The 14650-nt window shown below is 36.7% G+C and overlaps 1 protein-coding gene across 1 annotated transcript in view; it reads right to left on the bottom strand.

Moving 5' to 3' along the window:
- Positions 1-14650, bottom strand: part of CNTLN (centlein) — a 184743-nt gene that overhangs the window by 80719 nt on the left and 89374 nt on the right. Inside the window, exons 12-13 of the mRNA XM_042877561.1 lie at positions 14161-14282; positions 11302-11427 (exon numbers count right to left, since the gene is read on the bottom strand). Coding sequence (XP_042733495.1) covers positions 11302-11427; positions 14161-14282 — 248 coding nt within the window. The remainder of the gene's footprint in view (positions 1-11301; positions 11428-14160; positions 14283-14650) is intronic.

Raw genomic sequence — 14650 nt, 5'->3', positions numbered from 1 at the left:
AGAAGATGAACCCTTGAACTACACTTCAAGAAAGAATGATGGGATTTGAATACAGTGGAAATATGTAGGTCAAGAAGAAAAACAAACTTGAGTGTTAGTATAAATTCATGATATATTCAGAGCTTAGGACCCTTTATGTTGACAAAGTCAAAGGCTACTATTCCATTTCAAAGCCTCTGTCACACATGCTATCTTTTCATCCTATTATCTAGTTTAGCTTTAAAAAGAGTAGTTCCAAGGATATAATTTCAAACAATAGGGAGATAAAACCTTTGTGCAACTGTTCATCAAATACTGTGAAGCTCTCCGACAAGTTATGCAATGTTTTATATTGATACAGACTGAAACCTTATAGGGCATTCAAACTCCAGAATTCCATAACTAAGCACTTCAGCATTAATAAATTGATTCATAAAAACTAAAAATAGAAATAAAAGCAAACTAAATTTTGATGCATTTTAAAAGCAACAAAAAGGGGTAAGAATTGTCTCTGAAATTTTGCATCTCCAGTTATATGAAAAACCTTAGGCAAAGAAGATTCACTATGAGGAATATCTATCAGCAATCTGGGGGAAAAGAAAATAAGCAATGACTCAATTACACTTTATAAAGATTCATCACACTCCAAGTCTAAATTCGTATCTGCAATAATAATGATATCACAGCCATTACTAAAAGCTTACAGAGCTGAAACCCTACTTGTCACTTCGCTTGTATCTGTAGTCAGTATTTAAATACATTCACTTAAATCAGTTTGGATTGCTCTTTATACGCTTATTTATGAAAAGGTTTAAGAATTTTTCAAAAGATAGCAAACAATTATTTTTCTGATAGCAAAGGGAAACTCATCATAAATAGTTTCTGGAATAGAGACTAGCTTAGTTCATAAATGTTTCTGGAATACTACTGAAACTGTAACTGAAAAATTTACTGTGGAAACTTAAAAGCAAATCCCTACCAACTTTGCTGATAATTAACATTATATAGCTATTAGTGGATTATAAAACTGTAATTTCTAATTTTAAGAACAAATGCATTATTTTAATACAAAGCCATTATTATGTAAACTGAAAGAAGCCTATTCAGCTCCCAGACAGGGTTTTTGTTTCTAGCTCAATTCTTAAAGATGGACAAAAAAAACCAGACTAGCTTTGCAATGTGCTTGTAAGAGTAATAAAATCTGTGGAACAAACAAACAAACAAACAAAAAAAAAATATCAGAATTTATGACTCCTTTCAGAAAAATAAGTTGCTCTTATTTATACTCACTCGTGCTTTCCAGCAGCTTCCCAAGTTCAAATGATACCACATTAGATGGCAGAAAAATGACTTAAGGCCATACAAAGCCTAGAATATGCAGTACTGATTTTTATCCTTAAGCAGAACTGGAATCGTCTCATGGACTTCAGCCTCCTGCTCAGTGATAAATATTTTCTCATCTGATTTCAAAACAAGTCAAAATCTCAAAGCAAGCTTCCACAATACAAGCTACTCCAAAATACTTCTTAGATTTCCTGGTTGACAAGAAACAGTTGAGATGCTGAAAGGTGTTCCAAACTATATGATCAGGGTACAACTTTGAATTTCTTCCTAGCTAAGAAGTCTACAAGAAGGACTTGAATTAGCAGGAATCAGCACCTGAACACAGCAAGAATCTGCTGGCTCTTCCGAGAAGTCTGCCAGTATTTTCTAACACAGCAGAATGAAGCCGCATGTCTTTGTTTATACTCCGTGAGATAATATTGATGCATTTGTAACATCCTGAGAACAACCTCAACGTGTTTTGTTTATTATTAATAACTTGATGAAAGTCATTCTTCTCCTTCATATCATACAAAAGGCACCAAGAGGAGCAGGAAGCAGTATCCTGTTCTAGATACCGATTCTTTATTTATGTCTTCCAATTATGATCGTGCCACAGCCACACTTGGTAATACTAAAACAAGGATCAGTAAGAAACTGAGGGAGTTCAAATCTATCTAGCTAGTAGTTTATGTTGGTGTTCCATACATTTCTAAAGGTACTGACCTTGACCTGGAATTATAGCATAATCTCTTCCCATGCTGTACAATATTCAGAATTCTATTTTATTTTGGTATAATCCTTTTGGTTATTCCTTCTTTATAAAGTTATTTTAATAATACTCAAATACATACCTATTTGGAATTTAGGAAGAGGAAGCATAATAAAAAGTATTCTAGAGAAGCAGTTTCACCAAAGGAATTACTTCTGATTTCTTTCAGATTATAGCTATGCATCAGCAAGAAATTGTCTAAAACAGTTGCTTACTTATCAAGTTACTGGAATAGGCGAAATACTCATACCATCTGCATATAAGCAAGGCTTTTGCAAAATATACCTTCTTGCTAGAACAAAATTTCCTAGTACTCATCATTTTTAATCGTCAGCGGTTCTAAAGATACCATCAGGAGCCCTCACACAGCTCCAGATTGAATGCACACATAACACATGCGCACTTGTGACTCACGGCATTAAAGGAAATTTAGAAAGACAGACTGAACTATAGCACAGACTTTCTGCCCACACTTATCAGTTTATGTAGCTCCTTCCTTTCAGAGTTGCTGACCCTAGGCTAGCCCACTGCCAGAGTTAGTCCTCTATCAAACCACTGCCTCAAGAGGAATGCACACCCCGTAAGCTGGCCACTGTTCATCAGCAGCTTTCAGCATTCACAGGCAAGGCCAGAAGGAGACTCCTGCACTCCTCTGCATACAGATAAAAGGAATTAAAAGAGCAGGCTCAGGTTGGCTAAAATAAACATCCAAATAAACAAAAAGACTTCTTTCTGTTCGTCCCAGGGAATTTTATCTGGAAAATAAAACCAAGCAGAGAATCTCATTTCTAATAGAGAAAAACATGCAAGAAGGTATAATCCACTGAGGAAACAGACTCTTTCTCAAAGATTACAAGTTGTAAAACTGCAGTGGGATGACTCTTCAGAGAAATAAGCAGAAACCAAGCAACAATCTCCTAATGCACACCATTGCTAGTGTGGACAGAAATTAGGGATTGGTCCAGGAGCTGCTGCAGTTAGAAAAGCCTTCCTCACAGTTCAAAAGGTAGCCATTGCCTTTTCAGATGCTCTCCTCCAGAGAAATGGAAGTATGTTAAAGATAGAAAGGCCAAATTAAGAAGAAAATCAAACAAACAAAAAAAAAGACTACTAAGCAAATTTTGAAAACTTGTTGAACTTGTTACCATGGTCCTTTAATGGAGACATTTTTAGAGATACTGAGTCAATATATGGTCTGGATTTTTTTCTTGTTGTTTGCTTGTTTGTTTGTTTGTTTTCTTTTTTGTTTTGTTACAGAAAGCTTACATCAAATCCTCAAAAGTAAAATGGAACAGCAGAAAAAGCTCTTTTGCTATTTTCCTCCCCCACAAAAAAGAGAGGAGCTTAAGACAGCAGATCAACATGGAGAGGTCTTCTAAGTAAGTAAAATTAAATTGTTATTTCTGTCCATGAGTATTCAGAGTGGTAAAAATTTCACCCTGTACAATCTGAGTAAAATTCACATGCACCAACAGAGTTTTCTACTGAGCCCATATAGAAAATGCAGGAAAAGGCTCTGGTAAACTGAAGTGAGGAATTTGGTATGCAATACTGCAATTTTTTTAATAATTATTTTCATTTTTCATTGTGTAGAGTCTTGAGAATGAAACCAGGCAGAAACTTTTACATTGTGTAATCTTACTCTGACATCTGAGTAGGGCTGAAATTCTTCACTTTGCTCCTACAGGATTATGATTCAAGAACATTTGCCTGCAGTGAGGGTACAATATGCTCTTTTCATGGGGCTGTATATTTATGTGTCAACTGACAGCCTTGGGAGGTGAGAGTAAACCTTGGAGCAGGTGTTTGATCTAGACTGTGTGAGAGAACAAAAACCATTACATATGTCTAGGGATAATGCTGCCAAAAGAAAATAAAGCAAAAAATACTAGCATCACTTACATTTTGTGAACATTCAAACCATACAAATGATTTACTGGAATTTTTCACAGGAAGAAAATTGTAAACTTAAGCTTATAAGAGACTACAAAGAAACCTGCAGTTTTAATTAACCAACAAAATGAAGTATTTTACTATACCTTGTCTGTGAGCTTAGTTTACACACTCACTCCCCACTATATGTCTTTATCATTCTTGTTTCTCAATTCAGCCACATATAGAACGGATGAAAAGTGCAGGAAGTGGTTTCTGTTGATGCTAAGTAAAAGTCTGTCTGATTTACAACCCACATTCAGGTGCGAGAAAAAAGCAACTCCCCTACACCAATCCAGAATCTTTGCAGATAACAAAAAAGTGAAGAATAGCACCATTGTTAAGAATGGGTTTTGAGATTTATTTCAAATTAATAGTCACTCAGAAACCAAAGACCTGCTAGTGGCTAGTGACTAAAATAGTTTCAACATGCAACATAACCTTCAGCTTACAAAAGGATGGTAGAAACTAATATCTAATATTTATCTTGTCTCTAGCTGTCTTTTGTTTGATTTACTGTACTATGAAGTTTAAATGACATAAAGTTGGTTAAAAAAAAACCAATTAATGTAAATTATACTCATTATTTCAATTTTGGATTTTTCATTCCCATAAAATGCCACCAGAACTGCCTCACAAACAATGTTTACTGGCAGTTAGCTAAGAAAGGACTTGACTTGAAAGATCATTACACTGGGTTACCACTGTAAGGACTCCACTGCATGAATACTGAGACAGTGCTACTGTCACATCCATGCTTTTAACTTCATATAAACTCAGAAGTCTCTACAACTTACAGGTTGCTTTTGATAAGAGTAGCATGCTTTCAATAAAATTGCAAATCAATTTGTTAAATTATTTCTTACAGTGAAATATTTGAACTTCAGGGAAACTCTGAAGCCTCTGCAGCCACTTTCATGTGACTGTGTTTGAAAAAAGCAAACTGCAGCACTTCTTACAACATTTATTACATGCAATTCATTACAAATTCAGATCCCCAAAAAACAGCAAAACAAGTTTAACTAGTGTGTGTACATATATTCTGCCTCATTCAGCATGAGAGACGCAACTAGTTCATTATAGAGATCATACCATGCCAGAAAGAACATTCACTTAGCTCAACATTTGAGTTTCTGGAATTCCAGAACTGTTTTAAGAAAAGGGATGAGAATCAGAAAGGTTGATTCGTAATTTCCACAAAAGGAAAGCAGAAAAATTTTCATTGTCTGCTGAATTCAGCTGTATGTTGCATGAAAGCATAATCCTTCTAGGTTCACAAGGTTCTTATCATGAATACTCAGTACAATATAATGAGATGCTTTTAGTACTTCTTTTTTTTTTTTCATACTTTCTGTTTTTATATATTCATCAATCATCAGTGACTCAAAGAGCAACAGCATGAAGTTCAGCAAAGGAAAACACTGGACACAGGCACAGGCTGGGAGGCAAGTGGCTGGAGAGGAGCTCATCAGAAAGGACCTCGAGCTGCTGATAATGGCAAGCTGAGCATAAGCAAACTGCATTATGAGGTGCCTTAAACAAACCACAGTCAGCCAGTCTTTTGTATTTGACTGTGTAGTCTACGACCTTAAATACAGTAAGAAGTTAACAGGAGATCTGAGTCATTACATTTAAATATTTTATAATTAGAATCTTCCTATGTTTCAGCAATCCTAAAACTCAAGGAAAAAAATAATTTACAGATTCAACATATGTCAGAGAGGCTACACTCTGTGGGCGACACTTTCTAACATTGACATAGCACAAATGAACTTTGTTCTCCAATTAATTCTGGTGCATGACCCTGCTACCAGTGAAACAAAGAAAAAATTACTGTAGCATTTGGATGATGCACACAACAATGGAAATTTGAAAGCTAAAACACTCTGATGACCAGGCATTTACTGCTTGGCTAAAGAGGCTGTCAAGACTATCAAAACTGCATTTTTTTCAAAAGGTTTGCTATAGAAAAAATAAAAGAACTAGGAAATTTTTATAAGGGCGTGTAGCAACAGTATGAGGGTAGACTTAGACTGGACAGTGGGAAAAAATCCTTTACTGTGAGGGTAGTGAGACTGGAACAGGTTGTCCAGTGAAGTTGTGAGTGCTCCCTTCCTGGAGGTGCTTAAGGCCAGGCTGGATGGGGCTTTGAGCACACTGGTCTAGTAGGGGTTGGAGTTAGATGACCTTAAAAGTCTCTTCCAACCCAAACCATCCTATGATTCCATGATTCTATACTCTAGCTTTATGTTTCTTACCACCATTGTTCCAGAATAGTACCTTTTCCTTTCCTCCACCAACCTCTAACAGCTAAAGAGGACATGAGAAATCATGTGCTGTAGCTCATCCCAAGTTAGATTCTTGCCAGCTCGCCGCTAAGATACAGTCACAAAGAGTAAAGACAAGATGCTTTTACTCCATAAAGTCTAAGAAACAGAAATCATGCAAAGACTGAAATTAATAAGAAATCCTTATTAAATGGCTTCTGTAGCAAATTAAGGGTACTAGCTAGCTTGCAGGGATTTCAAATGCTTCAAAGATCCAGAGTACATTTCTTAACTGGATGACATGCACAGCTACCTGGGCACACTGAGGAAAGCTAATCTGCAATCCAGCCATAGTTGAACTGTGATACTATAGGCATACTACATATGAATCTAACCTGAGTTTCAGGAAAGTCTAAGAAATGCATGTACACAGATTGAGCTGACTAGGAAGAAAACGCCCCCAAATATCTGCTAATAGAACTCCACAAAAGCTAAGCACTTGATAAAGATTGTAAATGAACTATCTAAAAATCTGAGAACTAGACTATACACATACACAAGTATGTGTATTCGCATCTACATAAATTCATGTATATACATGTATCTATGTTTCTGTAAAATGATCTCCTCGTATTTATTAAAGACATTCCAGTTCGATTCTCCTCACAAGGGACTGTAACAGTATAAATACTTTTTTCTATATAAACACAAATCGCTGTAATTTATATACCTGATCGTGGAAAGGATACAGGACATGGCTTTGAAATACATTTTTAATTGCAAACTAAAACAATGTGCACATAGCATTCTTTACCAATCAAAACATAAAGCATGGTAGTTACAAAGACACACATTTTCTGTCAACATTCACCAATATGTAACTCGGACATTTGCAATTTTATGAAAACAAAAACTCCTAAAGGTCCTAAAATCTATATTCTTTAATTTGCATTAGTATCCAACTTGAAAGGGGCATAGTATATAATAGCTTATATGACAGACATAGCAATTCCTACCTGTGGTGAGGAGAAATCTTAATAAAAGGTAGCACCAAGCAGAAGGTAATAAGGGCAAGAAAGTCTTTGCACCAACTTCAAAAGGATTTTGAATTAGGTATTAGCATAACAGGTGACTTTCCAACCAATCTTTTCCTGGTTTACAAACACATTTCATAACTTACAAGTTGATTGTTTAAAGTCTGCTTATTTTAGAAACTGGGACACACATGAATGACCTTTCCTGCTTTTCCTATACTACTGTTTTCAAAGCAAAATATACATGAATTAAAGACGTTTTATGTTATTATTCTATCTCTGGAAAGGGTAAAAAAAGAAAGAAAGAAAATGTTTACAGGTAAACCAAAGAAAAAAATCAAATAATAAACCTGGTTTCCTAGCATTAGCCCTCGACTTATTCATAGATATAAATTACATCTATTCAAAAATAATAGAAGAAAGCCCTCACAAACTCTTCTTCAAGTAATTTCTAATTAGATTTCACGTACATATGCTCAAATCAACATTCAGCAGAGTCCATCAAACTGAGCGCATCCACAGTAACTGTGAGGTAGCCTAATTTGCCTATGTTGCTTCTAATATCATGCATTTAAATCTTTGGTGCAGCTCTGCAGAACATATCCTATAGCCACAGAGCTCAAGTAAGAACACATGTAACATGAAGAAGCCCTACGCACAGATGTATAAATACACTGTTGTATTGACTTTCCTAAGAAAGTGAGTAGAGGTCTTTTAATGCTAGCTTGTTTTAACAAATTAAAGACTGACTTCATTAGAGATAGACATCTCAAGACAAATAAAAAAAGAATACTGAGGAGGCTGACTTCTTCTGTACTCAGCTATCTAGCTATGTTGCCAAAAAACACCCGACTCCACATAACAAGTTCACCTTAATTATCACAGTGGTGCACTGGCTTCTCACTAAGTACTGTGAAAAACTAGAAAACAACTCTCTTTGATTTGAGAATTCCATATTTCAAAGAGGTCAGCTGTTTCTTTGCATCACAACATCACAATCTTCTCAAGACCACTGATCTCCTGTGTACCAGGCCTAGAAGTGCTCCTCATAAAATGTGACTAAACAGGAGCTACAGAGCAATAGTCCAAATGAATCAACTTTAAGGCATGCACAATATAGATACAATCTCCATTTCATAGCTTCGCGTGAAAATGAGTTTCATGTTATTGCTCGAGTTAATGCTGCTTATGGTGTGTTGACTCATGATAGGAGAATTACAAGAGCAATTACACGTATAGCATACGTGTAGTATACATAAAACTCAAAATAAACAAAAGTACATACGATAATTTGTTTTGATTATCTTAAAATGACAAAGATGTGACAATTCAGTGACAAGAACAGACTCATAACAATAACTACATGACAAAAGAACAGACTGTGCAGAGCTAACTCCAATCCTGTACGTCAGGGATTTAGACAAGCTGGATCACTGGGCTGAGGTGAATGGGATGAGGTACATCAAGGCCAAGTGTTGGGTCCTGTACTTTGGCCACAACAACCCCATGCATGTTATGGGCCTGGGGCTGAGTGGCTGGATGACTAAGAAGAAGAGAGAGACCTGGAGGTGTTGGTTGGTGCTCGGCTGAACATGAGCCAACAGTGTGCCCAGGTGGCCAAGAGGGCCAACGGCATCCTGGCCTGCATTAGAAATAGTGTGGCAAGCAGGAGCAGGGAGGTGATCATTCAGCACTGGTGAGGCCGCACCTCAAGTACTGTGTTCAGTTTTGTGCTCCTCACTACAGGAAAGATGTTGAGGTCCTGAAGCGTGTCCAGAGAAGGGCAACAAAACTGGTGAGGGGTCTGGAGCACAAGTCTTATGAGGAGCAGCTGAGGGAGCTGGGATTGTTCAGTCTGGAGAAGAGGAGGCTCAGGGGAGACCTCATTGAGCTCTACAACTTCCTGAAGGGAGGCTGTGGAGAAGAGGGATTTGGCCTCATCTCCCAGGCAACGAGCAGGACACGGGGTAATGGCTGCAGAGGAGGTTGAGATTAGACATAAGGGAGAACTATTTCTCTCAGAGAGTGGTCAGGCACTGGAATGGCTGCCCAGGGAGGTGGTGGAGTCACCATCCCTGGCAGTGTTCAAGAGGCGTCTGGATGATGTGCTGCATGATATGGTTTAGTGCTTGTGGTGGCAATGCTGACGAGGACACTAGATGATCTTGCAGGTCGTTTCCAATCCTGTGATTCTATGATTCTATGTAGGTCACTCCAAAAGTAATGCTTCCTATTTCTTCCCATGGAAACAGCAGGTATAAAGAACACAATAACACCATTTGTTAGATGATATCCTCAGCTACAAGACAGTATTTCTCACTGTGGACACCATCATTAGCTTATGCATTTTTGCCAGCACTGAAGAAGAGTTTGCACGCTGCACTTGTTAAAACCTGCCTCAGCAAAGGCAACACACTGTCGCTGTCAGCATTGCTAAAACGTACCGCCCAACACCTCACTGGGCTCACATCCACTGTCTGGTCTCCATAACTGTGGTCTCCATAGTAAGCATTGATGAATGTCAACGAGTGCAAGATTTTATCATAGAATCATATAAGTCGAAAGAGACCTTTACAGATAATCTAGATCAACTTCTCAGCAATGAACAGGGACATCTAGAGCCAGGTCAGGCTGCTTAAGACCCCATCCAGCCTGAGCCTGAATGTCTCCAGGGATGGAGTACACAACACCTTCTGCAGGGAGGAATTCAGTGACACACCCTTGCTTCATAAGCACATCCACGTCAGATGCCAGTTTGTCAGATTGTTTCTCTGCTGCCATCTGTTGCACAGCAGCAAACTGGAACAGAATATTTGTGGGAAGGTTCATATTAGCCATACCAGCGACATCCCTGACACTGTGAGCCAATATAAAAAAAAATAGGAGGTATTTCTTTTGGAGCAGTGCTCATAATATGCTGAAATAACTCACGAGCATCACAAGGACTTACATACTACAAAACAATTTGCTGCTGTTGAAATTCTGTGACAGTAGCCTTCACGATATCTTCACAAAATCTGTTTGTATTGTGACCCATTGGGAAAACACATTTTCTTTAGCTGACAAAAACAAAGTCTGAATAGAAGTTTCTACAATGTCTTGATTCTTATAACACACAGAACAAAAAATCAACTTAACATACAGAAAGTGTTAAGTAGCAGCAAAGGGCTAATTATACCATACTAACTTCCTTTTGTCTGGTATAAAAGGGACATTTTCTTACTTTGCCTGGTTGAGTATAATAGCCTATGAATTACGAGATCAAAGCAGCAAACTGTATGTTTTCTAAAGTAAGAGTTTCCTTCACCAAGTTTTACACTTACTACAGCTAAAAGAGCTGTGTGAAGGGATCAGCACTAAACCCAAAGGACAGGCTGTGCAGAGCAAGAAAGAGAGCAACTCCCTCGTGCTTTCTGCAGGTCACTACCAAGGACCATGTTAGCAGATCCACACCAGACCCTTAACAGGCAGCTCTGCTGCTGCCAGTAATTAGCTTGGACAGCTCTGGCTCCAGGAGTAGCAGCAAGGCTACACCATAATGAGCTCAGCTGGGATTAGCAGGACAGGGCAGGGAACCAAGAGAGCTGAGGCATTCTGCATTGCGTATGTATCACAGAGATCAAACAAGGATGGCTGGCTAGGTTATCCCCTCACCACCTCATTCCAAAAATGAAGCACGGCAGTGTGTAAAATACAGGCTAATGAAGAGCGACACCTCCAACAGATGAGAGCCACATTAATTAACACAATCCCTAGATCATGGAATACAGTTTCTGTTAGTACTAGCAAACTTGTAACTTGTCACTGATTTAAGAGGGAGAAAAGAGCTGATGTTTTCCTTTCTGCTTTTGGCAGAAGATGGTTTTATCTCGGAATTTTGCAAGGAATTCCTTTTATGTGGCCTGCAAGGCACAACCTTCACAAAAAAAAAAAAAAAAAAAAAAAACCAGCAGCATGTTTCTTAATGTAAACACCACTTGAGAGGCAAACTCACTTTTCAATCAATAGTTTTTCGTGTTCCATTTTGAAAAAAGCCAGTTCATTCCACATAGCAGCAAAATCCTCCTGGCAAAGCTGGCAGGCATCTGCACGCTGGTATCTGCCTTTACTGCTTACAGTCCTGTTTGTGAATGAAAAGAGGTTGGTTGTTTTTTTTTAAATAACTACATGCTTTAGGAACACTATAATCACAAAAACACCCTTGCATTCACAGCATACAGATTCTTAATTATGGCATCTATTGAATACAAATCTTGATGGATGAATGGAGGCATACGTTCTGTGAAGCATGACACGTTAAATGCATTATAAAAAAGTTCATTAAGTAGTTTGAGACAGAAATCTAACTGGTATGGTAACAACATACTATCAACTGAGAGCAGTATCATTTGGGTTTATTCTGTCAGCCTTCCTTATAATACTGATAGTTGAAAGCAAAAGGTGAAACCATCACCAATCTATTGCAAAAAAAAAAAAAAAAATGAGAGACACCAGCTCCTTAAATGCCCCTGAAAAGCAGTCTGGAAGTTGTATAAATACCTGCTCTAATTCAGTTGTTGATCTACTGATTAATTAAAAATAAGGAAAAAATATTTAGAAGAAAAGAAGAAGCAACTGTAAATTTTTTTTACAATATTCCTTTCAATAGAATAGTTTTCATGTGTTTTAAAAGTGGGAAAGATAAACAAAGATAAACACTCTTGCAATTTTGAATTTTGATTGGGCATGGAAATAGATTTTAAGAAAGTGTCATAACCTCATAAAGCCCCATCATCTTTGCAGTCCCCTACGTCAGTGAAAGTTGTATGCACACTGACAGGTAGATTAGGTCCCATCAGCTGCCATACAGATAAACTCTATCCTCTGGAGAATCAGAAAGAATGGGGACCTCCATCACAGAGGATCCTAAGTATCATGTAAATACTTGATACTGATTTCTTAATGCACAATTTACATTACACCAGCAATATAAAGCTTTTTGAGATGTCAAAGTAATAGCGCAAGGTGTAACAATTGACAGACTGCTTTTATTTGTGACTTGGCTACTCTTCCTTGTCGGCATATTAAAATTAAAAAAAAATAAAAAAAAATCCCTTTCAGTATTGTCTTACTTCATGAAATTCTCTTCTGATTATAAAAAACATAAAGTCTACTTCTTAGTTCAACTTAACGAGAGTTTTAAAAAAAAATCAGATTAATGAATAAAGTTTTCAATATTACGCTTTCCATAATATCTACTTTTCCCAGATACCCTCCTGTCAGAACACAAGCAGATCTCATTTATTTTGAACAGAAACAGGGGTTGCTCTTCTCTCTCTCCTTTTTTAGTTTGCCATTTTTTTTCTTTTTCCACTTTCTCATCTGTCCTTTTTTTAAGCTATCAGAACTAGAATTCTCAAAGCTTCACTATGAAAATTTGAATGTACCACCTCCAGGCTGAATTTTTGATCCTTTCAGCTTTACTCTCTCTGTGAACCATGAATGCCTACTTAGCTTATAGACACAGAAATAAACAACTATCATCTAGAAGGTTTTCAATTTGCACTGAAATAAAAAAAACTCTCAAAGAAGTACAAGATAAAATCCACCCTTTATTCCAACATAAACAAGACCTTTCTTTTCTAATTTAAAAAAACCTATTAGTTATTCGTGCTTCTGTATTTTAAAAGAATCCTCCTGTGCTACCAATGCATGTAGCATTATTTTATCTTCATCTAGACTTTTTTTCTTTTTAAAAGACAAACTATGATTAGGAAATGCTACAGTACTAAAAATGTACTTAAATAAGTCAAAGCATGAAGTATATATGAGGGACAGTTTTCATTCACAGTCAGCATAGATTCTCTAAATGGCTACTATCACTTTTGCAGCAGTTTCTGTGACTATTTTTTTGTCTGTAGACATCTTTTAAGTCTGTCTCAAGATGAATCAGGATTGCGCTAATTAAGGAAATAATTATTTCTAGTAAAACACATGTATACACAAAACTCTGGGTGCTTGCTGAAATCCTACAAAAGTATCTAGGACATCAGGATTCCCTTGAAGTAGGGCCCAAAATCTGTACCTCAGCAGTGTTTGATAATTGAAGTGATAAAAATGTCTTTATATTTTCAAATGCAACTGTTTACCAACAATACTAACTCCAAAAACAAATTTCTCCATAAAATTTTGACTGTTCTATATAGAATTTAATGGTGAACTACACATAGGATATTGACTATTTAAATTTTGATGTGCTAGAGTTTTCACATTCTCTTTTTTATCCACTCACAAAGATATTTTACAGCAATATTATTATAAAATGATCAGAAATATTTGATTTTATCATCATTTAACATTTGAAAAAATCCTGCTCTTCATGCACATACTCTTTTTTCCCTGTAAAAAGGGATATTTTAGGATTATCCTCAGTTAATGCTTGAATCACTAAATGTTTCACACAGAGGCTATTAGTTTTTTATTGTTTAATGAAAAAACTACTTCAAAAAACTATTCAAAACATAAGGAGCAATTGTTCCATTATAGAAAATTCAAAACATACACAGTCAACAAATTAATCAGCTGGGGAATTAGACAAGCCAAATAAGCAGCCCTAGCAGACCTCTGTCCAGTACTGACTCAGAATGAGGTCCTAATAAAATACGTCAAGGTGTCAGCTCAACGCATTTTATTTTTGGTTACAACTGTAATTTTTGTCATATAGGGGTATGTCGTGTATTCTGCTTTAACAAAGTCTTGATTAACACATAGCAGCTTCTTGCTTGGAATCAAATTCTCTTTTGAATGCCTGCAAAATAATTTTGTTCAGATTTCTAGCGTAAGGGAAATGTTTTTAATGAGCTATGTAACTTACCTGCTATCATCCTCTTCCCACTGCTTTAATTGCTCTTTTAGTGCTCTGTAGTTGGTCTGTAACATCTGCAGCCTTTCTTTGCGTTTTTCATGGGCTGCTCTTAGCTCATCAGTTTCTTGAGTCTGAATAGCACCAAAAAGAAACAAAATCAGAGTTTGGCAAAATGCAAGAGAATTTCAGAGATCTAAAGAAAAAAAGTTCTACTTAATTCACTGATAAAAGCCTACGAAATCTAAACTTAAATGTAAGGAATTACAGTCTCTGAGGTCAAATACAGCTACGCTATTTTTCAACTCTAATTTAAGACAACTTGTCAAACCTTTTTTTACTTGTTGCTAAAAATTTTTAGAAAATGTCCTATAAAAATACCTGTGTTCATCTTGTGAATGTATCAGAGTAACATACCTAAAAATGCAAAGACTGAAAAAAGATATATTTCCCTATGAACGACTTTTCTATCTGAATGGAACAGTACTGGCCACAATGAACT

The sequence above is a fragment of the Lagopus leucura genome, unplaced genomic scaffold, assembly GCF_019238085.1.
Source record: "Lagopus leucura isolate 7727_CA_CO unplaced genomic scaffold, USGS_WTPT01 Super-Scaffold_100018, whole genome shotgun sequence".
NCBI classification, from domain to species: domain Eukaryota; kingdom Metazoa; phylum Chordata; class Aves; order Galliformes; family Phasianidae; genus Lagopus; species Lagopus leucura.
This window is presented reverse-complemented; position numbering and strand designations above follow the sequence as displayed.